This window comes from Mauremys reevesii, linkage group 16, assembly GCF_016161935.1.
Source record: "Mauremys reevesii isolate NIE-2019 linkage group 16, ASM1616193v1, whole genome shotgun sequence".
Classification (NCBI taxonomy): Eukaryota; Metazoa; Chordata; order Testudines; family Geoemydidae; genus Mauremys; species Mauremys reevesii.
The window spans coordinates 34,425,308-34,452,606 of record NC_052638.1 but is presented as its reverse complement, the minus strand read 5'-3'; the positions used below and the strand labels follow the sequence as shown (position 1 = coordinate 34,452,606).

The 27,299-nt window shown below is 40.7% G+C and overlaps 1 protein-coding gene across 7 annotated transcripts in view; it reads right to left on the bottom strand.

Annotated features, from left to right (window-relative positions):
- PLCG2 (phospholipase C gamma 2) overlaps positions 1-27,299 on the bottom strand; it is a 118,228-nt gene that overhangs the window by 18,842 nt on the left and 72,087 nt on the right. For all 7 annotated transcript variants that reach the window (XM_039503132.1, XM_039503137.1, XM_039503136.1 and 4 more), the window contains 18 exons: positions 26,783-26,826; positions 25,427-25,499; positions 23,772-23,873; positions 23,457-23,575; positions 21,158-21,243; positions 20,324-20,444; positions 19,019-19,187; positions 15,146-15,250; positions 14,762-14,851; positions 11,359-11,537; positions 10,460-10,660; positions 9,276-9,395; positions 7,739-7,919; positions 7,091-7,159; positions 5,825-5,934; positions 4,446-4,542; positions 2,412-2,478; positions 2,027-2,184 (listed from right to left, as the gene is read on the bottom strand). In XM_039503132.1, the coding sequence (XP_039359066.1) occupies positions 2,027-2,184; positions 2,412-2,478; positions 4,446-4,542; positions 5,825-5,934; positions 7,091-7,159; positions 7,739-7,919; positions 9,276-9,395; positions 10,460-10,660; positions 11,359-11,537; positions 14,762-14,851; positions 15,146-15,250; positions 19,019-19,187; positions 20,324-20,444; positions 21,158-21,243; positions 23,457-23,575; positions 23,772-23,873; positions 25,427-25,499; positions 26,783-26,826 (2,091 nt within the window). The remainder of the gene's footprint in view (positions 1-2,026; positions 2,185-2,411; positions 2,479-4,445; positions 4,543-5,824; positions 5,935-7,090; positions 7,160-7,738; positions 7,920-9,275; positions 9,396-10,459; positions 10,661-11,358; positions 11,538-14,761; positions 14,852-15,145; positions 15,251-19,018; positions 19,188-20,323; positions 20,445-21,157; positions 21,244-23,456; positions 23,576-23,771; positions 23,874-25,426; positions 25,500-26,782; positions 26,827-27,299) is intronic.

Sequence of the window (27,299 nt, the reverse complement as noted above, 5' to 3'; positions counted from 1 at the left end):
ATCTAAATTACTTTTCAAAATGAGACAAAGTTGAGTGCAGCAACCGCTCAATACCTTTAAAAATCTGGGCCTAAGCACTTTCCTGAATCGGAATAGTATAAAGAAGCCTGGCAGTTAAATTACTGTTTTTATGTACATCCACATAAATCTAGCTAAATTCTTGACTCAACACCTCATATAAATGCACAGACAAAAAAAATGCAAAGCATAATGAAGTTTCTCTTCACTTATTTATGATCTCAATCAAGATTAAGTATCTCTTGTGACTCCAAGACTGAATTCCAGCCGCCTCCAAATGCAAAGCGCACTGCTCCAGCAGTTCACTTTTTGCAAAGCAAGCCAGCGTTTCCAGGTATGAAAAAATAATTTGCGATCAAACAGGCATCATTATTGAAAAGTCCATAATCTACTGGAACACTAGATGGTTTAAATCTTGGTCTTGTGGGAGCTGAATGAGGATACCTGCAACCCATTCAAATGGGAGTTGGGAAGCCAGGCTACTCCTCACTTTGGCAGGCAGCAGCTATTCATGGCCATTGCTGGTGGAGATTAGAAGCCACTGAAGTCAATGAGAGCCCTGCATCAAGTGAAGGTAGAATTTAGCAGGAGGTGGTCAAAATTACATAAAAGATACAAGAAGTGATTGCAGAATAGGAAGCATAAATGGAATCACATACTGAACAGTTACTAGCTTCAGTACAAAAGGCTACAAAGCAGTAGGAAATAGGAAATCTCCAAAAGAAATTCTCACAACAGCAGGAGGAGGGAGGAAAACAGGAGCTGCAGAGAGACGTTTTTCCAGAAGCAGTCACCAGACCAGAGACTGTGTGCTGTGGTCTAAGAAAAGCAAAGAGGAATATTATGAACTGACAAAGCCTTGGAGAAGCACAGATATAAGCTATTCACTGCAGTGTAACATCCTAATAGACATACAACTTTCACTTGAAAGCAATGTTTTCACGACCAATGGAGTGTTTCCAGGTGCTGTAAACTCGTTCTTAAAAGTATGCTTTTAAAGATAGCTAACCAGGAATGAATACCAACAAAAACAGACCATTCCTAGGACACGTTTAGTGCAGATATAAAACAGGGATGAGAAAGTGGATAAAGCCCTGAGTTGAGAAGCTGAAGTGGGGGGAAATCTTCAGAGATCTGGAAAACAGCCAGGTGAAGATAAAGAGAGGAATTCCAAACTGCAGATTATTACTTGTCATATATAATAAAGTTATTGGCACAAGTAGGAACGTGTTTTACAAATGCATTCACTGGACAGCAGAGGTAGGAAGCAAGATTAGGAAGAGATGTTTAGGCAAAGGAGCTCAAATAGCACATACACCTCTACCCCGATATAACGCTGTCCTCGGGAGCCAAAAAATCTTACCGAGTTATAGGTGAAACCGCGTTATATCGAACTTGCTTTGATCCACCAGAGTGCGCAGCCCCCCACTCCTCCTCCCGGAGCACTGCTTTACCACGTTATATCGGAATTCATGTTATATCGGGTCGCATTATAATCAAGGTAGAGGTGTACGTTAGTGGACTTACTATAACGCTTTTCAAGCTTGTTTCTCCACTGCCTTGCACGAGGCATGCCATAACTTACACCTGTGCAAAGTGGATGTAAAACACTACCATTATCATTTTTTAGTATTTCCTATCTACTTGGCATAGATGCAGGCAACAACAGAAGGCATAAAGCACGGGAGACTCAAATTATCAACTTGAGGGAGAACTCTGCTGAAAGTGTTAAAATTCTCTTTGATGGCTGATGTTCTGCTAACTCTCCTAAAGTGCCTGAAAATTTAGAAAACAAGACCCAGATTAACAAGGTGTTTTACTTTAAGCATGTAAATAGTCCCACTGAAGCCAAGTCCTGTAAAATAAATATGCAAGAGGCTTCAGGGGTTCAGGCTTTAGTGAAGTTTGGGGAGCTTAGGTGGTTCTCAAATGGCTGAAGTCTCAGTATTTCCTAATTTTATAACTATCCACTGCAAAATAAAACAAAACAAATTTTTTCTACTGGTACCTCTTCTGTAGATTTCATTGTGATTTTCCTGATGTCTTGGTACCATTCAAACAGCTCTTCCACTGTATCGGTTGCAAATTCAACAGGAGGATCTTCTGGATTCTTGGGTTCCAGTACGAAGACAAAAGCCTTCTCATGCTTCCCTTGTGGCATTTTCACTATTGGACAGCACAGTAACAACAGAGACATACAAAAAGTTACCAACTCTTTTACTCTTAACTGCATGCTGTATGAGTTCAATGCAGCAGCCAACCATACAGATTTCCACTATGATAAAATCTCGTCAGGCTGAATAGATAGCATCATCTTTCCTGCTCTAGGGGAAACAGCCCAAATAAAGGAGGAAAACCTAGGAATCCTGCTACAAGCTCCAGAGGCTACGTACCGACATTGTATGTACTGAGGACCAATATGCCACGACACAGAGTTCCTAAGGGGTTGTCCTCAATAATCTGTGAAGAAACAATGGGTTTAATTTGATCCTCTTAATCTTTTCCCTTTTAATTAGTAGTCACAGGATGCATAACAAAAATTAAACACAAAGTTAACCGCCTATTACTGCCCACAATGTCATGGAGAAACTGCCAAGGGCTCTGTTTAAAAAGTTCATTTTTAGTGAGAGGATCTCTCATTATGGATGAAAGATGACTAGTGAGGCTGGGAATAACCCTGGTGAATCTGTGAGTCTTCAATTCGACTGGTTCACTGTTTTCCAACTTGCAAACATTTGCCATTTGAATTCAGAAATCAAATGCAGTGTTTTGACTATTACATTACAAAGCTACTGTTCTGGCATAATTGCTAATTTTTTAAGCTTTCCTTTACAATACCAGAAAGACCAAAGCGTTCATATAAATTTCCCCACACACACCCAAGGGATCACTGATCTGAGGGTTCATCAAACATTTTATTTTAAAAAACCAAAAGGATTCATGCAATTTAATAACTGCCTACTCAGACTTTTGCTTTCATTTGTTAGATTAAATTGCTCTTTGTCTAAGACTCTGGAACACATTTTCACATGCTTTTGGCAGGCACAATTGGCTCAGTTATGTACTAGGTAACAGGGTATGAAAACAGCTAATTAGATTCATTTGTGCACCCCGTTTTCCCATTTGCAAATTAAGTGCTTATGTGGGGCACATAATTGTTCCACATCTATCTGAAAATCTAACCATGTACAGTAACTCCTTACTTAACGTCTCACTTAACATTGTTTCGTCGCCAAACTATTAGAGAAGATACTTATTTAAAGCTGCACAACGTTTACTTATAATGTTGTTTGGCCGTGGGGGCTTGGAACCAGGGTTGGCTGGCAGCCCCCCTATCAACTTCCCTCCACACCCACCCTCAGCGCCTCCCACCCACCGGTGGCCCCGAGGATCAGCAACTCTCCCCTCCCTCCCCACCTACAGCAATCAGCTGTTTTGCAGTGTTCAGAAAGCTTGGAGGACGAGGAAGGAGCGATGACATGGCACGCTCGGGAGAGGGGATGGAGCAGGAATGGGAAGAGGCGGGGCATGGGTGGAGCCTTGGGGGAAGGGGTGGAGTGGGGGTGGGTCTGCGGCAAAGCCGGGGGTTGAGCACCCCCCAGCACATTGGAAAGAATAGCAAGAGGAGCAGCTGGATGATCCACTCTGTTTCACACTATGACTCCACCACCGCAACCAAGCTTCACAATCATTGCTGAGTACAGTATTGTTTGTTTAAAATTGTTTAAAACTTGTACTGTATATGTATATAATGTCTTTTGTCTGGTGAAAAAGTTTCCCTGGAATCTAACCCCCCCCCATTTATATTAATTCTTATGGGGAAATTGGATTTGCTTAACATCGTTTTGCTTAAAGTCACATTTTTCAAGAACATAACTACAACGTTAAGCAAGGAGTTACTGTATGCTAATGCAACAAAGAATCCTGTGGCACCTTATAGACTAACAGACGTTTTGCAGCATGAGCTTTCGTGGGTGAATACCCACTTCTTCCGATGCAAGAGTGGGTATTCACCCACGAAAGCTCATGCTGCAGAACGTCTGTTAGTCTATAAGGTGCCACAGGATTCTTTGTTGCTTTTACAGATCCAGACTAACACGGCTACCCCTCTGATACTTGTATGCTAATCTTTAGCCTGCAGGGAATTGCTATGGCCTCCTTATAACGCACCCCATCAACAACTCTCCCCAAATGCGGTTCCATACCGAATAACCTGCCAAGCACAACTAGTGGCATCAAGGACAGAAGAGAATTGTGTCTGCACAGCCCCAAGGACAGCAAACACTATGTGTACTTTTCTACTCTGTGCTAAGGCTGCATCATGCACAACATATAGTTATAATCCCATGAATGAGAGAAACCAGCTCAGTATGCAGAGAGCAGCATCGTGCTAATGGAAGATATGAACCAATCCCTGAACTCCTCACCTGGCTTTCAAGGTCTGCAGAGTTATCAGTTGACATGTCTTCAACGTAATTAGATGGAAAATAGTGTTGGACTTTTTCTCCATAGTCTCCTTTCCACCTGAAATTGAAAAAAGAGACAACTGAAGACCTTCAAACACAGACCATTAATTAAGCAATAATCCTGAATAAATTGGTCATTAATCTCCAAGACCAGCTTGCTAGGTGGCCATTGCCAAAATAAAAGTGACGAAGTAGCTAAGAGCACTAACAAAGAGATCATTAATTGTGGTAGGTGATTTCAAAGGAATTGCAGCTATTGCAAACTGCAGTTAATGACTTAAGAAGTTTCCCCTTCAGCACTAAACACGATTATGTGGTTGATTGCTTTGTGGAAACAACTAGAGGACATTAGATTCCTAAGCATTCCAATCAACATATAAGCCAGGTCGGAAAGAAAACTTGTGGGAGGATACTCAGAGGATGGAGATAACCTAAACCCATTTTGGTTTTCAAGGGGTGTTGTGCAAAGCCCGGAGAGGGATGCTGCACTGACACAGGGTTAGCCTTTGGAGGGTCTCCTGCAAGAAGTGGGTTTTTGGGAGGGACGTGAATGGGGAAAGGGAGCAGGCCTGACACCCTGAGATAGGGAGGCTGTACCAAGCATAGGTTGTTGGTATGGGGGAAGGTACAGATATGAGAGTGGGAGAAGGCAATGAAGGGAACACTGAGGCTGCAATAAAGGGTGACCATCAAAAGAATGTGGGTAGCAGGAAAAAAAAATCAAGCCATGCCATACTTGGAACCACTACTGCCAGCTGTTCCAGAGAGCAGCACTGGTTTCCTTCATAGCAAGTTTTGCTATTCCCAGTGGAAGATTTTTCCCCTGCCCATTTCTCTACAAGGATACCCCTTTCCTTTGAGGGCTAGCAATGCCACTACCTAGAAGAGACAGATGGGACTCCTTTCAGATCCCATCAACCTCATTATTGGCTTGTCCACAATGCAGTTACCAAGTGATGCAAGTCACTCCCTCCTGGTAAAGACAGTGACCTCTGCGATCCCAGACAGCAAAGGACTGGACCTAGGACTCAAACCTGGATGTCACACAGCAGTACAGAGTGCTATCCACAGGGTCACTCCTCTCAAAAGCTCTTTGATGGTTACCAAAAACACTTTACAGTACTTCTTGTCAAAAAGCCACGCAGGAGACAATGTGTGTCAAAGTGGGAAGCTGAGAAAAGTAAAAGGGGATTTTCTTTCTTCATCGACTTCTGGGATGTATAAGGAACAGCGGCTGGGTCAGAAGCAGAGATTTTTAAGAACCCCTGCACAAAGCTGAATTCATTTCTCCATCACATACACCCCGTGCCGGCTCTTCTACAAGGAATCACTCTCCTTACCAGCCTTCTGTTTCCTTTGTAACGTTATGAATTAGGGCCCCTCTGCAGAAGCTCAGTTCATCACTTCTTTTAGCTTTATAGTCATAGATGGCTTTCACTGTTCTCTGAGGCTTTAAAAGGAAACAAAATAAAGGATTCAGAGAGAGAGGGACAGGTCACAAAATGATCAATAAATCCATCTCAGAAGAAAAAAGAAATTAGATCTTTTTCTTTATTAGGCTTGGTAAGTTTAACTCTAAGGTTCCAGAGTGACATCTGCTGGCATAAGGGAGTGTCACTGTTTAACCAAGTATCAGAGGGGTAGCCGTGTTAGTCTGGAGCTGTAAAAAGCGACTAAGAGTCCTGTGGCACCTTATAGACTAACAGACATATTGGCGCATAAGCTTTCGTGGGTGAATATCCACTTTGCCACTGTTTAACCAGTATTCTTCAAACACCAGCCAAAAGAGTACTTCTTTTGTGGACGCATGGTTATACAACACAGAGAACCATGAGCTATCATCCCTGCTTACATACACCCAGATACAATCTGAGCCTCAAGGCTTGGGATGCAGTCTCTCTCTCTTCAGGGTATGCATTAGTCCTAATATCCCCTTCAAAACCGCATCAACGATTCCACAGAATAAATTTCCACTAGGAAACCCACGTTTCTATCAGGACAAGCAATTTCCTTATCTTGAATTTACTTCTACCTGAATTCTTTCACAGTAATTCACAAATCATTAGTCACAAAGAGAAAGAACTACAGCTGAATGTGCATTTACAGCCAAGATGGCTTTTGCAAGAATTACAACTAAATATGTATTTACCATGCCATTTGTTTTTAAATGTTAAACAAATGCATAATAAAAGTAATTTTAAAAGTTCAGTACTTTATAAAAAGTGTGCAAGACTGTCCACCTTCATTTGCATGCAAAACCCTGATCTGCATGAGTAATCATTTTTACTTGGTGCATAAATGTAGGTTCAAATTTCCAGGCACATCCACACAAGCATGCATGTGAAATCAGGATCACCTAGGCACACTGAGAAGCCAGGTGCCCGATTTCTCATCTGGATAAGTAAATACTAGGTTTGCATATAGAAAATGCGTAGGTGCAATTTTGGAGGATGGTCTGAAAAAATTATACTCCTTTGAGTTTTACCTCCCCCCACAAGCCAGATACAAATATTGAAAGTACCAGAAAAATCAACACAAATTTTCTGACATCTTTTCAGGCACCTACAGGAAGGTTAGTTTGAAAAATCACTTGAACATACACGTACCACTGATGGAGTTATTTCGTTAGGCTCCACATACATCTTGACATCATAGAGCGAATTAATATCTTTCTCCTAAAAATGGAGAGGAAAAAAGAGTTAAGGAAATAGATTTTAAATCTACAACAGGACTGTTCTACAGAGTAAGGGACCCTTATGTGCTGTACACACATATCTACAGTATCACTTCAGCAATTCAGAAACTGTGGGGCTGACCAGAGCTGGGAGCCCTGACTTCTGTTAGAGGCCCATTTCTATCACTAGCTCACCATGTAGCCTAGGGAAAGTCATTTAACCTGCCTGTGCCTATCTTTGATCAAACAGTATTATGACCATACCACCTCACAGGAGTATTACCTAATTCATTAAATGCTTATGAAGAACTTTGAGATGCTGAGTGAGATTATTATGTGGAACTGAAAAAACTAGCAGTTGGTGCTATGGCTTTGGTTCCATAATCACTGCAGGTCTCCTAGCTTACATAAATGGTTTTATTTAATAGAGAAAAAACTAAGCAGCAAAAAGTTGCTTTGACGTAGGTGCTTACTTCCCCCCCTCCCCGGGTTTGGAATTTTATCTCCTTCGCCTCCTACCATGGAGGAGGATGGTGTTTATCTTTCACTGAATCACTTCATTACAAAGGTAATCACTTGCCGTGCTGTAGCGCTCTAGCAGTTCCTCAGTCACAGGGTAACGCAGTTTCATTTTCCTATACAGCGTGTGCTTTTCATAGTAGGTCACCAGTTCGACTAAGCTTTCAAAATAGGCAGAGGTGCCCAGAACAAAGTGGCGGCCTTCTTGTTGAATTCTGAAGTGCTTCACTTTCCCCTCAGCTCTGTGGAATTAGTACAAGTGCTGTGATACTTTAAAAGTCACTATGGCCTAATACAGTAAAACCTCACTTACCATGAACTGGATCATTATCCCCTGACACGTTTTAAATGTATAACAAAGTTCTGCACTTTTCCAAAGCCTCATTTATCCAAATTAATTTCAGGTTCCCGCATTCAACTCACAAATAGAACAGATTCAGGAATTGTCTCACCCATCTCCAATATGTGAGGCATTGGAAATACTCTTATTTTTTTTCTGTTTTCATTTCCCCATTAACTCTCACACTTCAGACTCCTCTCAGCTTCACCAGTCATCTAGCCAAAACGGATTTATCTGGATTAAGATTCTCTTTGGAAGCCTGTCACTGTCAATCACTTTTAAGTGACGAGAAGCAGTCTCCCCAGAAACAGTGGCTACTTTATCCCTACAGTGCTCCTGATAGCCACTGCAATCTACTTTTAAAGGAAAAATTCCTATCCACTTAAGCAAAAATTTTGAATTTTTAGTAATCACTGTAAAAACCACCACCCAACCACTTTTTGATATATGGAGGATACCTACAAAATGTTCAAACCTACAAACTTTTCTGGCTATGAAGCGTTTTCATAAGGACACCACTGTATAGAATCCATAACGGACTTTAATACCCTATCTTCCCAATAAGAGAAAGATGAAACTAGAGCTCACTGCAGACTTGAGAAGTCTGGAAATCTTCAATGCAAAGTACATAAATAAGACAGCATGTATCTGCGCTCCAAGACAATATTTTACACTGCATTAACAGACATGATTAAAGAAACTTAATATGATTCAAAATTGCAATAGAGTATATTACAGTTCTTATAAACATACAGTTTCAATAAGAGAAAAAAACAGTTGTTATAAAGCAGTTACTATTGGCAAGGATACTTAACAGCAGACAGATGGCAACTTTCATTTTTAGTGAGCTGCGTAATGTGACAGATGCTGAATGAATGAACCTCAAATTATTATGCAACTTAACTAAGTTTCCTCTGGTCAGAGACCTGGGGTCTGTAGTGCTGATCTGGAACAGAAACTGCACTGGCATGCAATTTCACACAAGTCAAGAGAGGTCCACACGCATGCTACAGTATGAGATATCCTGGGCCAAGTTTTTAGCCACACTCAAAATTATCCACTCCATACGTGCTCATATATTTTGCCCATGCATCCACTTATGTGTGCACATCAAGAAACTGTGTGGCTAACTACCTAAGCTGCAAGAGCAAACTCAGGTTTTATTCATGCAAAGGCTACAAGAGGAAGACTTTCATGTTCAAAACCAGAGAGCGAGAATAGCCCTATAAGTTACACAGTCACATGTGTCTTTTCTTACCTGAATGTCATGGCAAATGAATTGGGCTCATCTCTCTTTCTAATCAGAAACGCTCCATCTCGAGGAATTCGCATCAACATGTCTTCTGCTTCTCCTCGACTCAGGTTACGGTAGTACCAACTACAGTAGAGGGAAAGAAAATGGACAAGCGATTACAAAGCTTGTCGAAGTGTCACTCAGTAAGAATAACTGGCGGTATTACTAGAATTATAGCTTGAGACATTACAAGATAAATTATACATTAGATTTTCCTCATCATGGCACATATGACAGCATCTTAAAGCAAAATACTGTAACACATCAGCTTATTTGGGGTGAAAACATCAGAACACCTTGTCTGCTTATAGTAATAAAACATAAATCAACTTGTCTCCATAGAACAGTGGCAGAGAATGCTGCTTTATCTGTTCATAACCAAATGCCAGACTGGAGTCAGAGTTTTGACATGGAAGATTTTAAGGAAGAGTCCCGATATGGGCTAGGGGAAAACAGCAGACATTAGATACTTCCTTAGGACCAGATTCTGTCTCTCACAAGTGCTACTCAAGATGAGTAACAATGGTAGAATCTGGCTCTGATTTCAGTGGAGCTAGAACAATTTACCTTAGTCGTGGCTCTCCACCCAGTGATGTAAAAACAAAAACAGCTGAATCCTACAAGGCATCCTCAACTCACACTAACTTCAAAAAGTATCTCAGGATGTATAGGACGGTACAGAATTAGGCCCCAGAACATGAAAACTGTCTAAAGTCATGGACATATGTTTTGCACACAAAGTAATCTTTCTTTTTTGATCTGTAGAGCAAACAATGGACCAAAAGTGCACATGGTGCATGAACAGTAACTTCTGAATTCCCCAAATTAGTTGCCAGACCACAGGCAACAACTCAATACCTAACCCGACTTGCTGAGTTCTTTAAATTAGCAAGCAAAGAAAGGGAGCCGGGAGAGGAAGGACTTGGTATCCTCTGGGTGAATTACAGCTTTCACTGTTTCTCTGAATTGCATATAGTTACCAATGAGCATCTATTTTACCATTAGCCCCCCACGAAGCCCAGAGTATAACCTGAATCTTTCAAGGTTCTTAGTGTCCCTGGATGCATGAAATCCATGGCCATATATGACAACAAAAAGTTGCACACTTTAACATAACAACCCGAGCACTTCCCTTCATCTGTACATACTCTTTAGTTTCATGAGGTTTGGGGTTAGGCACAGCATCAGTCAGACGCAGCTCAAACTCAGCACATCGCAAGTGGGCTTCCTTGTAGTGTTGAACGAGATCATAGATACTATCAAAGGTGAGGTTGTCGGTCAGGTAATATTTCATGGTATCTCCTTCACTATTAGAACGGATACGGCAATGCTGGACCCTACCTGACCTCCTTAAGAAATGAAGAGGGAGGAAAAAAAAAAACAGTTAATAAAGATGGACGTTTAGGATGTTTTCTAACCTGCTCCTGGTTAATTCTAGTTTGTGAATTTATAAAGTCGCAGCTAATCATGTTGTTTCTTTAACAAATAATAAGATTGCTGGGCGTTGTTCTTTTCAACCTACAGAGTTGTAATTAGCGCAGAAGGCTCTCTCAGATATATTGTTACTTACAACTCCAGACTGGGAAAAATTAGGCAAAATCTTTTATTTTTTCCCCTACAGGGACATCCTCTTTTATCAACAAGCTCAAACTCTGTCAATGGAAATGAACTTGGGAAACTACCTGCTCAGCTTGGAAACTGATGATTTACACCAGTGCAAATGAGATCCAATTTTGGCCCACATACTGAAGAAATATTGTAACAAACCTTTCATGCTCCTGTAGCTTTAGAGGAGTGGAAGATTAGACCAATTAGTCCTCTATTACCTATTCCAATCAATGAACATAACCCCAAATGGAGCCCAATCGTGCCTAGCAACGTTAGACTAAATTGCACCTTAATCAAAAAAGTGTGATCTTTCCACAACTGCACTAAATCCACACTCCTACTTCCTCCCATAGCAGCTGTAAAATCATATTTTCTAAAAAATATATTCTTATGCAATATAGTAGAATAAACACCCCCAGTACCAAAAAAACAACTATACCAGAATGACAGGGTGTAATCATTAGGGAAAGTTTCACTTTCCCTAACTAGGAACGTTCCATCCTTGCCACCCATTTCAGCACAATATTCCTGGAGCAGCCTCTCAGCAGTTGTTCTCCCCTCTTTCATTTTCCCGTGGAACCATTTCTCATTGCAGTGCAACTCAGTGCGTTTCACGTCCTAGGTCACATGAGAAGAGTTTCCATTTTAAACTTGTATTTTACCATGACAATAAATGGTTCTGTCTCAGTTAAAAGGACTTCTACAATGGCAGGTCAATTTTGTGGCTTCCTTGAACTTTCAATACCCTCAAAAAAATGTTTTTAAAAAAGGAATGTTCGTCTAAAATCTGAAGTATGGTTTGCTATCAAATGAAAAACAAACTTAGGCATGTGCTGTGGGAGATTATGGCTGCTGTGCACCTTTTCTTAATATTCCTCAAAAAGTTCTGTGTCATGATTTTCATATTCCCCCTTCCTCAGTATGGAGAGGTTTATTATGGTTGTAATGTGCATTCAGGTAAGTCAGATCACTTTTCAGGTTTGTTACAGTCAAAAGATTTTCACCTTCCTAGACTTGTGCAAGTAGTTATGATCTGTGGCCAGAATCTTAAAGAACATACTCTTATAGATCAGAGCATCTTCTATTTTAGGATTTTTTGACAGGAGTATTTTAGCTAATCACAGTGCTGAATAATCATATGAGACCCTCTCATCATTAAAACCTGCATGAACAGGTGATCTGGCTTGCATGTGGCTGAACTGTGCGTACAGATGTTAGTGATGAAAGAGCCCACATGCAAACTTCCATGTTGACAAGTGGAAACCAGGTTGAAGCATCGCTGAAATTCCAGCCCTTACTGAGTCCTGTGCCTCAGCTTTAACATCTGTAAAATGGGGATAATAATTGCTCATCTCTGAAAGACCTTTTGATGACAAGTGCTATTACAGAGGTGTGCTGTCAAGCGTTAAAGATTGGGAGAGCAGTGGAATACGTACAGCACTGGAGGCCAGCTACCTAGTAAAGAAACTTGTCTAACTTATTTAGAGATCAAAGATAATTTTAAATAGCCCTATCTCCCATGGTACCACTACTTTCAAGATAGGCATTATGTTTCTCAACTTTCTAGCAAAATTGTCTATACAGAAAGATAACTTTAGTAGAAGCGATGGCATCTGGTCAATTAGGAAACAAAAACATTATAATTAATTTATATAAATCTTTGCAGACAATTTTCCTAACCAAAAATGTCCATATGTGATACGCCGGGAAAAGGACCAGGATAGACAAATTATACCAGAGGAATGGGGTTTGATCAGGAAATGAGGGCCAGCAACCTCAAAGGAGTGGCAACAAATAAAAGAAAATGTCTTTAAGATACTGTTTCAATGGTACCTCACACCAATCAAGTTAATATTTGTTGAACAAGAATACATGTTGGAGAAGTTATGCTTAAGGAGGAGGTTTTATGCATATATGGTGGATATCTCCAGTCACCTAAGTTCTCTCTAAGCTGCGCAGCCACGCAGCAGCCTATCAAGAATGGGCAGGTGCTCAGGGCTGCGGCGGGGAGAGACCCCTCTCCCCCAGCCCCAGACCTGCCACGGCAGGGAGAGGCGGGGAGAGACCGCTCTCCCCCGGCCCAGCCTCGGAGCTACAGCAGCGGGGAGAGTCACCTCTCCCCCAGCCCCGGAGCTGCCACGGCAGGGAGAGGCACCTCTCACCTGGCCTCCAGCCCAGGTGCTGCTGCGGGGAGAGAGGGCTAGGGGGAGTCCTCTCTCCCCGCTGCAGGCCCAGGGCAGCCTGCACGCCAAACCCCTCATCCCCAGCCCCACCCCAGAGCCCATAACCCCAGCCAGAGCCCTTGCCCCCCTGCACTCCAACCCTCTGCCTAAGCCCCGAGCCCCCTCCAACACCCTTGCCACACATCACCTCCATATTGGTGCGCATAACAAAATTCATTCCGCACATGCATGGAAAAATTAGAGGGAACATTGCCAGTCACTAGAGAGTATGGGGATGCAATCCATAACCAGATATCACAAACTATTGGATATTTATTCCCAAATTATCCTTTGGAAATTCTCCTGGGGATTTCTAGTGGAAATGGTCACACAAAAGGAAATGAAGAATTAACCTTTCTTTTGTTAGTAGCTGTATGGCTATCAGTAATCTCTCATTGGAAAAGAAAGTCAATCTTACCATAAAAGAATGGTTAAAACAAATGAGAGGTTGTTGCTATGGGAAAATTAAAAGACCGATTGTGAACCCAGGAAAACAAACAAAATACTTAGGATATTTGGTTATATTTTATTCAATACTCAGGCAAAGTAGATTCACCTGCAAACAAACCAGTACACCTGTCTAATTGTTTTGAATATTAACAGTTGGTAGTCATGCCTGGTCTGTTAAATACGCATAATCAGACATTTCACACAGTTTAATAAAATCACTAGAAACTACATGTCATAAGTGATAATGATGCTCATTCTGAAATATGGTAACACCCTGCTAGAGAGATTTCATGACTATATTCCTGTGTAATGCCTCTTTAAACAAAAGCTCACTGTTGTAATGATTAGTGTTTTGTTTCTGATATTTACATAGTAAGAATTTCTAAACCCATTAATGCTTCCTAAATAAACAGTAAAAAGAAAAAAAAAAGGTCTGCTGTGTTATGTGTCATTATTTAATGAATCATCTTTTGTTTAGTCCTAGAATAGGAATAATATCCTGGCAAATAAAGCATTTGGTTTTTGTTAAACACACCTGTTTCAGCACTAAACTGCCCACAAGCCATTTCATTGTCTTGTATGCTCGTCTACACTGAACATTAACCATGCACTAAAGATACTTTGTTTTACAGAAAATTGGGTTATAAAAGTGCTTAATAAAGACCCACATTTTCATTAAGTGACATTTGCAGGTGCACCCAATTATCTGGCACAGACCCTCCACTGAACAATTGTACAGGCAAATGATTTGTGAGTGCAAAGAAATGCATCTGTAAACATGGCAAGGGCAGTTTAAGAGGATGAATTTGACCTTAAATGTTAAAAAGCTTCATGTAAAACTCATCTCCCTTTGGTTTTATATTAAAGGGAGAAAATAATCTTATTATTCTCTTGATGTGAGCATGTAATTCCCATTGGCCAAGAGATAAGGAAGAATGGCACTCCTTTAGACAGTGTAATTCTTCTTTCTATACCAGGAGTGGCCAAACTTACTGACCCTCAGAGCCCCATATGACAATCTTCAAAAGTTCAAGAGCGGGGGCGCACCTGCCAGGGCTCTGGGCTTCAGCTCCCCTCTGCACGGGGCAGAAGCCCCTACACCCTCCTCTGCACTGCAAGGCAAAGATCCGGAGCTTCCCTCCTCCCTCCCCCAGTCTGGTAGGTTATCACCTTTAATGAATCGTCATCAGCATTCTGTTCTATAGCATCACCAAATGAGAGCTTTTCATCTGCTATAGCACAATAGTGCCGAGTCCATGCCTAGAACACAAAGACAAGTGTTAGAACTGTTAACAACAGAAGATAACTCCATCCAACTCCATCCATAAAATTAAAGAGAAAAATAGAACTACTAACCGCCACCAAGAAACTGTAACAATAAATAGTAATTTAACAACATAACATCTTACGCAGTGTCTTTTCCATACTCACTTCGGGTCACCTAGGAGCAAATATTTTTCCCTATTGCTGTTGAGAATGCTCATTTAAATTGCAAACACCAAAGAAATTTAAAAACCTTGCAACAAACTGCAGCAAACATCTAGGAAATAATACCTGTTCTATCGTATCCCACATGTAGAGTTCTCCTTGTTGCTTTTTCTCCTCTTTCTTGTCTTCTGGGTTTGTATCTATGTCTCCCTTTGGTCCCAATTTTTTATGCTAAAAAATATAAATAAAAATCATATGTAAGCCTGGTCACATTACCTTGGCACATCTTGGTAATATTATCTGATGCATCCCTCCTCTCGAGCTTTTCTCCTTTGTTTGGGCTTTGAGAGTGGAGGCTATATGCAGGCTTAAACATTAGGGGTAGTCTTCTGCACTGACTGCAAATTTAACCTGAGGGTTTGTCTGCATGGTGAGTTAGCGTGCGCCAAGCCAGCGTGTGAATCGACAGTGCACCAGCCTGTCACACACCGGACATTACTACAATGCCATAAGAACCACACATTAGGGCTTGCACTGCACTGTAGCAATGTCCACACAGAGTCATTAGGGTTCAGCATGCTGATGTGCTGTAGATTTACACCCTGGTAGTAGCTTGCCATATAGACAAGCCGAGTGCACCTCTACCTTCCTGACAGCAAGCTTCAGATGAGGGAGACAGAGGCGCAATTACTCTGATCAGAGTCCACAATTCATTAGAGGAGACACAAAGTTAAATGACCTTTATGTGGTAAGAAAGGAATGAAGATAAAAGAGGAGTAGTTGTCAGGCCTCAAGGTGAAGAGAAAAAGAACATGATTAAAAGGAGAGAAATTAAGGAGGAAATAGGAAAAGGATTATAAGAAGGAAACAGGTGATTATTTCTCAGTGTGACCAAATCCTGCTTGCTTCACATAGGGATATAAAGCCCTAACCTCTTTAGCACCACTACAATTGTATTGTGCAAGGGGTAAAAGGCCACATGCATGCCACAGAGAAGTGCTCCATGGCAGATCTCTCTGCAGCGATGGGGGCGAGGGGAGGATAACCAGGAGGATGAAGGTGGGGACTCAGGCATGATAAGGGCACTTTAAAGGCACAGCTAGTGCACCTGTAATTACAAAATCCCACCTACTGGCAGCAAAGGGGCCACATAGATGCTCAGAGATTGGGGAGGAAGAGGATTCTTGTTTCACAAATATAGACATGAAGCTTTTTATTTTTCAGTGGACCAAGTTTTGGCAGATGGAAAGTACATGCAAAGCATATTCCGGTACCCTGGAGAAGAGGGTTTTCAGCTTGTGTGTAATTCCAACTATGATATATGGAACAAAGTCCTCAGCTATAATAAAAAAAAGATGCAGCAAAGATTTAGATCATCCCAGTGTGACACGGAGATATACAGTAAAAGGACAAAACAGGATCGAACAAAGAGAAAACAAAGTGAAGATATAACCAATGTGACTGATACTCCAGAGAAGGTTAAACAGATGGGATATTTTATGACAGGAGGTTCTGAAAGAGGAACTAAACAGGGCATATGATGCACAGCAAAGTAGACAGGAAGGGTTCCTACTAGAGCTTGGCAAAAAAATTTGACCATCATTTTCTCAGCAAAAGAATGAATTTGTGTTGACTTTGCCAAATTGTTTCGGCTGGGGAAAAAAAAAAATCTGAGAAAAAATCAAAATGTTTCATTTTGACATTTGTTTAGAAACAAAATGTATCAATTTTCTGGTTCAAATTTACTTAATTTCAGAATTTCCTTTAATTTTATTTTTAAAAAATCAAAATCATTTAAAAATGGTTGAAATCAAAATGAAACATTTCAATTTTGTTGAAATGAAATGTTTAATTTGACACAAAAATATTTTTTTCAACTTTTCAATTTGCTGGAAAAAAAAATTTGCCTTCACAAAAAAATTGTTGTCAATTCAACCCATATTTTTCCCCCCCAGAACTGCCAGTGATCTGAAAAATCTGTTATTCACTGAGCTCTAGTTCTACCCTCAGTTTCTCATTTCAGGACAATGCCGGTCATTTCTGTAATTACATTTTGCCACATATTTATTCTTTAAAAAAGATTAACGGTGTTTGCATTAAAACCACTTGTTTTCAAATATTCTAGTATCCAGATCCAGTCTGAAACAGCAGCAGCAACAAGTCTCCAAGCTTGTCTACACAGTACATTAGTCTGCACTGGAGAGGTGTAAAATCTAGTGTGCACTAGCATGTTGCATGTGAATCCAGCTGGCACGCACATTAACGTAGTACTGTTTGAAATGGAACTATATTAACGTGCACTAGGGAATACTTAACACACACCAGCAGGGTCCACACAGGCCAGTTACTGCCTACACACTAGTGCACACTAGAATTCACCCCCCTCTAGTATAGACTAATGCACCGTGCAGACTAGTGCTGAGTCATGGGCCACGCCTCTCTTCTACACATCCAATAGCAATAGCTGAAATGGCAAATCATTACATTTCAAATACCTAAATAACAGATAAACCCAGGTTCAAATTCTCATACATCTGGTTAGTCCTTCTGAGATAAACCGAGTTCCGTGAGGTTCCCTGGGTCAGTCCTTCAGATAAGCCCTTAAAAATGAACACTGAAGATCTCACTGGCATTTTTCTTCAGAGTGAAAGTTTACATGAATGTTCACGGACAAAACACACTAAAGGGAAATCTGAGTCATGAGCCAAAGCTCATTGGAAACTAGTGGCCCGTGTTTGGGGATTCTTTGAGGCACTCTCAGGATCGGAAGTTGTCTGATCAAACTTTTCTCTTGCGCAGGTTTTACTGTAGTTTGCAAACCACTTTGGAATCTGTAGGGACAATGGTGCTATAGATATAGATTATTATGGCTATATGCAAGCAATTTCTCTTCCATGCTTTATATGGTCACAAAGTGTATTAATTCACAGATAAGATCTAAACTTATAGATCAGAATGCTCTACTTTGTGCTCCTTTGTGACTCATAGTGGAATGCCCTGCTCCCATTTACATGCATTTCCACATACTGTACTTGCACTGAATGTGTTTTTTGTCTACAAGTTTAGAATCTATGTTATTGTTTTCTAATAGGATCTGTAAGGCAGAAGCCTTGATCAACCAGAGTCGTCATTATTATTTTATTTTATGTGAAAACATGGTGAGTTTGCCCCAGTGTTCTTGCCAAATTCCAGCTTTCTAATTTTCTGAAAACTCTACTGCAGTTTTAACTGGAGAAGCTGTTCTTCCACTTACCTGCCTAAACACTGCTGTGTGGTACTGTTGGATCAAAATGTCTGCTGAGTTCCACTAGGTGGACTGAGTGATTCTAAGAGTAACTGATCCCTATTATTAAGGGAAACCTCCATTTTTCAAAGTCGCAACCTAAATTGCATATGTAAATCACATCCTTTACTCTTTTTGTGTGCCAGAGTGTTCATTTGCCTTTGCAATTTATGGAAGTGGCATCTTTTGAAAATTCAGTCTGTAAAGTGCTTTGTGATCCATTAGAATGAAATATTAATGTGATTTTCCATTCAAAAGAACACTTAACATTTTTAAGCACGATGTTATTGTGCAGAAGGTCTATGATGAGCCTCTGTAGCAGTGATCCTCACTGAAATTTAATGGTGACATTTTAGAGGCTGAAAGGTTTGCTGGGAGACCTTTAGAAAAGACATTTCTTCGGGCACTTGAAACAGCAACATTAATTGCAAAGAAAGCCAATAGCAAGCAATTTAGTATGTATTTTAACAAAACTCAATAAAATGTTGCCAAATGATAGTCATGTGCACTTGCAGCATGTACCCTCTTCAAGCCCAATGGAGCCCCAAATGCTTTACAATTAAACCAATATTATACAAGCAATCAGAGACACGAATCTGTTAAGAGACTTGTCCAAGGCCATACAGTGTCTAAGCAGCTAAGCCAGACATCCTGGCTCCCACTCTCCAGTTCTAACTACCAAAACACACAGGGGACTCTTAGTAAAGGAAACATGCCTTGATGATGAATTTTTCTTTCAGCTGGGTTGGCGACGGCAGCTGATCTGCACTGACTTCGATTGGCTTCATCAGGAGTTGGTTCCCAAACACCTCCTTGAATACTTTGGCCATGTGGCGCTGCTGTTCCACACTGCAGTGCTCTTCAATCGACAGGATCACTGGGAACCTTGGTAATAGGGAACAGAAAGGCAGAGGCAGCATTCAATTTCTGCTTCTGAAAAAGCCAGGGAAGGCAGGGAAAAAATATCCAAAGCAAACTGAGGACTGAGTGGCTCTGGGGAAAGGCTACAGATGTGCAATCACTGGATCACACCACCACCAAACATGAGCAGTGTGAGGAAGTGTCAGTGCATTCCTCAATACATTCACTATGCTGATGCTTTGACATGTCTGAAGCACTGGGACCCCCGTGTGCACTGTACATGGTTATCTGAATGTCTGATCATGGTGAGGATACCCATGCAGCTCAGTTAGCCAACTGCAACAAAGAGGCTTGGAATACCCTGAATATTAAGACGCCTTTTCTTCATTATCGAGCTCCCAAAAATGAAGTGTTTCCAACCAAAATAACGATGTGCCAGATTGTGGCAACTGAGTACAGGCTCAGACTCACGTAGATGGCAACAACCCTAGTGGGAGCTTTGGGAGGTATGTCATCTCCTAGAGCTCCTAGCCTGTCCCACCCCCAAGAGGGTGCAATATGTTCTCTCCTCTATGGCCAGCCAGTTATCTTGCATGGTGAGGAGTAAAGGAGCCTGCAGCCCCAAATCCTTCCTGCCTCCTTCCTGCCAACAGACAATACTTTTCCTATTAAAGGTGTTTTTAATGAAGGGCCTGAAGAGGAGAGCTGAGACACTGCTGCAGCCCATGTTATCACTGCAGGAAGAATGAGCAGGGATTCCCCATCTCCTCAGCTGCAACCTTATCTGCGATGGTAAGTTTGGGGCTGTGAGCTTCCCTCTCACTGATGCTCTGCTCTCCAATTATAATATTTTTAAAATCACATTTATTAAAGTTTTACAGCCGCAAACTCATCTTTACAGACAAGGTCTGAAGCAGGGAGCCTGTTGGGGCATTTCCTACCTGCCCGAGCAGCATCCTGACATTTTGTGGGCCTTTTCTGAAAAGAGGATCTATTAAGATCTAAAACTCTTGGTGATTTACAAAAAAAAAAACCCAATCACAATAGAGAAAAGACAGGCATCTTGGCCTTTTCAATTAACCAAACATGAAAGGTTCCTTTTCTCCTGAGGAAAGCTCTAAAATCCTCTAAACCAAGTTTATACATTAACAAAAACCCACTCTGATGTGACAAATGCATGATCCTTGATTGCCTGCACCACGTCATCGAATTTGATTTTTGTTGTCCGTGTCCATCCATGATAAATGATCGGCTTCCCGTCAGGACCATCCCAGCAATCCACTAGTGTAGACAATGGAAGAAATAAGAGGCCATCTAAATAACTCCAATATACAGAACACAACACACATTCAGCACTCCACGGTGTTTCCTACAAGTCATACTTTTATGTTATATTAAAATGATTTGCTAAGTAGATTTATAACCCTCACAGAGGAGATTAAGTTTGCATAAAATAATGGTAATAAAAAAAATAGAATATGGAGGTTCTAAAAGCACATGCAGCTAGGAACAGAAAAGTAGGAGTTTAGGCAGCTGAATTCTGGGTTTACTAGTGTCCACCAGAGTTTAAAGTGGCAATATGCTGCTCCAAGAGCAGCACCTATCCTAGATATACTGGAGAAGGGCACGCTGGGGCTTAACCAATTAATTTGGTCATTCTGGTAGCTTCATCTCTGGTGTACACACTGGAATAGGTTTTAAAAGAGCTGCTTGAATTGTAGTGTTTCAAAGGAATGAAAGAAGAGCAGGGAAATGATGGAATTCTGAAGGATGTTGGTTCTAATAGTTAGCACATCCTTTAAACAAAAAGAGGATTAATTTTGTGTTACAAAGACTACAAGTTTTGGTTTTGCTGTGCTTAGCAACCACAGGAAGCTATGCAAAGGTGGAGAACAAAAGCATTCCTGTCACAAACCACTCCACAAGCTTTGCTGCTTTTACAGAACCAGACTAACACGGCTACCCCTCTGATACTCCACAAGCTTGTTACTCACGCTCAATACATCGACATCCCATTCGAAGGCACCTGATATAAGCTTCTGTGGAAGATTCACTTCGAAGCTGGTCTCCTGTGAGGTATCTGAACAGTAAAGAGAGACCATCAGAAGGAAGGCAACAATTCTAAAAAGGGTCCCATATATTCTGTTGCAGAATTTCTGAATGTTGAATCTTTTTCTATTGTGGAGGTTTTGAATACTGAATTTTTGACTCTCTATGAAGTGAGTGGACTTCTCTGAATCAGATGCTAAAGCACCTTGACATGGATCAGTTAGCAAGAATTTCCAAGAGTTCATTCATTGCCCCTTGCCAACTTTTTGTAGAGTAGAACATCTCTACAATATATCCAAACTCCACCAAGTCGAGGCGAGGTCAAACAGCATACCTGTCTAGTGAAAGGGAAAGGTCCCCATATACTCTTATTATACATGTTATTTAAATTCCTTGGGATATTTTCTCCACTTTTTCTTTTTTTAAAGCAATGTTAGATGATAAACTTCCCCATCCCTGTGAATTAACGTTCCATTTTGTTATGTTGCTGTTGCATCCAGTACTGTTTAAGTATGAAAATTAACCATGACATAGATTTGTATCTGGCCTAACTGTTTGCATGCCACAGTTCACAGAGGACAAGTACTGAGAGCCTTACTACAGTTCAGAGAATTTCTACGGTTTTGACCAAACTTTCTCTGCATTGTGCTGACTGGATGTTTGCGAAGGAGTGATAGGAAGAGAGGGGGAGGGTTGGAATAGTTTCTTCGCCTCAGTTTCACTCCACACCTGCTCCCCTTACCCTCTTCTCCCCTGACCTGTACCTCCTCACCCCAGTTTTCTTCTCTTTCCATCTAGCTGATCCCCAAGTAAACGCACCCAAAAAAATTAATTGTGGCACTAACATGACATTTGCTGCCATCAGACTGCTCACTCTACTTGTGTTATACCCCTTCCCTTAGCCTGTGTGTGTCTTGTTTATTCAAATTGTAAACTGACTGGAACAGAGACCATCCAATACTCTCTACAGCATCTAACACCATGGGGCACCATTGTAACAAACATGATTCATAATAGTAAAATGTTTAACAGGAAACCTGCCCCCAAAATGGTAATTGCCAACAATGTATTAAACACAGAACACATTTTGGTTGTACAATAAATCCAGAACAATAAGGAAGATCAAAGTAAAGGTTGCTACTTTTAATTCCCCTCTCACATGCCTTTGTATAGCAGCACCTATGGTCCCTCTCTGCTACAATCCTTGTCTCCCATACAAAGGCCATGTAGGGCTAGTTCCTAGCCAGTAAAAATGTGTTTCAAGATCCACTAGCCACATGCTTCCTCTTTCCTGAACCACCCCCTTCTGCAGTGTGAACTGTCACAGAGCTTTGGTCTACCCCAGAGTCCCCACTCCCACCAGCAGCCTGCTCTTCCCCCATCTTGCTCAGAACAACCATCGCAGTTCTGCTACATTTTAGGTCACACAAAGGAGGATGACAGTTTCCCCAAGATGATCCAACCATGTTAAAGTTATATTACATATTATCTTGATTTTAGAAGCGGCCTGGGAGCAAGGACACCAGGTGCTGTCACACACTTCTTTTGTAAGTGTAGATAATACATAAGCTCAAAATACTATCATAATCCTTCTCTAGATGTTTATAATCAGAGATGCATGCCCAACAGATTAAAATGCTGTAATACAGGTGATGCTCAGAGTATCGGTATCTCTCGGTAAATACAACCCGCCACAGTGAAATGAAGTGGTAAATAACGTGTCCCACGGAGACACTCTGACAGAGGACTTTGACCCAAATTCTGCAGCCCAGTCTCAGGCAAAAGTCCCACTACATGTGGCCAGCAGGATTTTACCCTTTAGGCACTGTAATGTCCAGGCACAATGATGCTAACTGAACAGGGCTGTAGGTGTCAGGAGGAGCGGAGATTCCTTCATTAGCATGAATTTTTGCACCCACAGTCATTCAATCCCCATCTTCTGGAATCAAGGAGTTACAGGAAGCTCAGTGTGGCAGTCTGAGCTCAGCTTCTGGACTACATTCTTTTAACAAAGTTTCTTGTGCTCTTCTGTTGAGGGCGGGAGGGGAGATGAAGGGAAGCGGTTGTGTTTTCTGACACTATAACTCAGTGAAAAAGTGAGTGAGTCTTATCAGATGCAATTTCTCAGGAAGACTTCACAGATCCAGTCTGAGCACCCCGACGTAAAACTTAAACTAATATTTGCTTCTCTTAACATACACTAGGTCTGTCTGATCAGAGACAATCAAGATTTTGGAAACTTACGTGTTGTGAGAGGAAGAAATCCAGTAGTGGGACAAAGGGTTATTCATATCCTGAGCATCTACTGCATCATATTTATCATCCCAAATACTGTTTTCTTTTGAGAAAAGGTAAGTGAGAAACTAAAACATAAAAAAAAAGAGAATGGATTTAAATGCATGCAATCAGAAAAGAAAAAAGAATATAAACACTAACAACAGAGCTTAGAGGAACTGCCCTCTTGCTAACAGAGGGGGATTTGCCCAGCAAACTAAATTTCAAGGAACTAGAAGAGAAAGTTAAATGTATATAGAACTATAAGAAAATATTTTATCTCACCTCATCCACAAAGAGGAAGGGCTCAGTAGTTTCTCTCATAGTGTCATCTATAAACTTTGTCATTCGTTCTCGGACTTTACTGAGATCCTGTGCCCAAGACTCCTTTAAATTAAGAAAAGTTTATCATTTAAGTTGTTTTATTTTATTACCAAAAAAGGTAATAAGACTTAGTGAATGAAATTATATATTATATAATATGAAAGAGACAGACAGACACCCATAGCAGTGATTTACTAAACTTCATTCTTCACTGCCTACAGTTAACAGAACTGCATCTTTTGATGAACCCATCCAGTAAGAAAGACTCTCAGCGGTTCAGGCTACTGCTGCATTTAAAATCAGTGTCTAAGATCACATACCGATACTTGTAAGTGGGTGAAACCAGAATATCTGGAAGTTTTACAAACCTCTCTAGCTGTTTGAGTTCACTGAATTTTTCTACTGTAATTTAGGCTCATGTTTTTTTCCCCAAAGAATATTCAGGATGGCTTTTTGTTAAATGTTTGTCCAGGGCCTAGTACAATAGTCTGGTCAGTGACTAGGGCTCACAAGCATTACAGAAATAAAATAATAAATGATAGTTTAAAAATAAAAGATAATGTCTTTCCTAGCTGAACAAAAACCTATATGATGTTTTAGAGATCTAAGATGCCCTCTGTCTAAATGCTAGGCTGTCACAGGTGGGGACTCTATATATGGGTGAAATCCTGGGCCTACTGAAGACAGAGAAAATCTTCATTCTGGTCACTCCTAACTTTTGAGAGCTTGACTTTACAACCTTTATGCTCTTTCAACATTGTTTTGTAGGGGAAAAGATATTAGGTATTCCCATACAGGGAATGCATGGGAACAATGAACTTCAGTGTTTGATTTGAGTGTTCAAACAAATTTGCAAGCCTGGAGTTCAGTAGTGGCTGTGGAACGTCATAAAGCTTAAACATACAGAAGACCTCCAGGCTTTCCAAAGATGTAGAATATGCACACTGTAATACAGCAGGCAGCTTCAAAAATGAACTGCTTTGTTCCTTTAGTGAATCTTTGGCCTGACAATTTTTTTAAATTAATTCATTCATTACTTATCAGTCAAACTAAACCATGCTGTCTGTGAATCAGGATCAGAGCTGTTACAGATGAAGACAAGCCCCTTCCCAGATCACTGAACCCAACTGCCTGCAAGTACAGGGCAACTTCTTCAAAGAGAGCACCCATAAGGAGTGAAATTCCAGCCCTTTTCAAGTCAATGGCAAAACTCACTTTGATTCCAATGGGGCTGGCACACCACCCCAAAGGTTTACATTGTGCCAGCCACAATGGGGCCAGATCCAAGATTTCAGTCCACATGTTTACCTGGTGCCACCCACAATGGGGCCAGGGTATCATCCTTGACATTTACATGTCAGTCAAGAACCACCTCCGTTTATTTAGAAGCTTAGCAGAGGCCAGAAAAATCCATTTGCACACCTTTGTGCAGTTGAAAAACAGCAGCTCAATGAAAGATCACACCTTAATAATTAAGACCAATGCTCAGATTTAGCCCACAAGGTTCAATGCCAATTATCATCAGTCATCCTGTATGTCAGACTGTGACTCTCTGAAAAATACATAACGCTGTGAACCTTGGTGAGGAAGAATTCTGAGTTTCATAACCTTCTCACCTGCTGCTCATGTAGCAAAAATCTCTGGAAGTCATGCAAATGAACTGCTGAAGCATCTGGACGGTCAGTATTTCTAGACCAAAGGAAAGGGAAAATTTTTAGAAGAAATGTTTCATTTAAAAAAAAAGGGGGGGGGGGGTAGATCAAATATCATATAAGTCAGGGCCATAGCAGGACCATGGTAGAGAACCGAATAAATTATATCATGAATTTACAACTTCATCCGAAGGGGGTCTTTCCATTATCTTTAATGGGCTTTGGAACAGGCCCCAAAAGCAGCTGTCTAACATCTGGATCACAAGACTTTGAATCAGAGCTTCTGGATTTCCTTCCCAGCTTTCATAATGATTCACTCTGTCACCCTGGGCAAGTTACTTAACTTCTCTCTGTTTACCTTTTTGTAAAGTAGAAACAACACTCACCTCCACTAGGATGTTGTGCATCTTAATTATGGCACTATAACAATATTATTGTTGTAAATTATTTGCATAGCAATAATCCCACAAGCCATTTCCTCTGGATATTTATTGGATGAGCTGACACGGAGAACCAAAACCTGATGCCAGCAGTCCCAATGAGTTCAATAAATTCTACTCAGTAGACTAAAGAATTGGGCCCTATATTAAAAGGCAACCATTTCTAAAGGAACTTCTCAAATGCTTTAAACAAAATTGTAGATGTAATGTTCAAAGCAATGATAAACTAGTTTCAGAAAAGTATAATAGCAGCAATGCTTGTCATTTTTATGCTGCAGCATCTCATTTCTTCAACATGCTGTACAAAGAGTTAATTTTCAACTCCCCTAAATAAATAATATACCCATTTTACAGAGATGGAAACTAAGATTCAATGACATTCCATGATTTAGGATTAGAATTCTGCCCTGCTTCTGTCAAGTCCATGCACCACATGCTTCTTCAGTTAAAAATTAAACTTCTCCATCAGAAGACACAGAGACAACTTCTGTCCTAGGCTAAGCATGAGAAGCTCTGACTGAAATCCATCTGTGAGCAAGGTATTGGCACTTATCAACAGCTTCCTAATGCCACTCATCCTCTGTCCTTACTCAGGAAATCTTCCACTGAAGTCAGAATTTTAGGATGCGTGTCTTAAAATGTGAGATGTTAAAATTAATATAAAATGGTATATGAAAAATTTTCATTCATCTTAATGAGTACTATAGCAACAAGATATGCCACCTCTGGTCACTAATGAAAATACCATTATAGAGAACAGTGACATCACTTAAAAACATGAATGGACTTTGAGATTCCATGAAATCTTTGGGTATGCAAAGTCCTGAAGTGTTATAACCAACACACACATGCACAAAATTATAGTAACAAGAAATCTCACCCAAGAATGAACACAGAAGAATCCTTTTTGAATTCATCAAGAATCTTAAGAGGAGGGGAGAAAAAGAGAGACACAATAATCAGAAATATCTGTAACTATTATCAGGGACAGAAATGTCTACTTGCATTTTATACAAGCTATGTTAGCATGATAAATTTTGAGTTAAAATGAAAGGTAAGAAACAACAGACTGTGATCTGTCGTGATTACGCTTCAGGCCTTCTCCATGTAAAAGCATACAATTCACAGCCAAACTTCGTTTTGCTAATGCCCATAATAAACACAAGCAGTCAAGTTTCCTACTAGATAGTCCAGAAAAACTGGAAACATGTATCTTGTATCATATTTAGTCACCTGGCTACAAAATCTAAACTAAATGGCCTCCAGGTTGGACCAGCAGAGTACAGAGCTTGGGAAACCTAGCTGTAAACAGTAATTACGCAATCTGAGGAGTTTCCTTGAAATGATGCACCAAGGGCGTGGACAATCAGATAACTAGTAAATCAGATAACCTCACT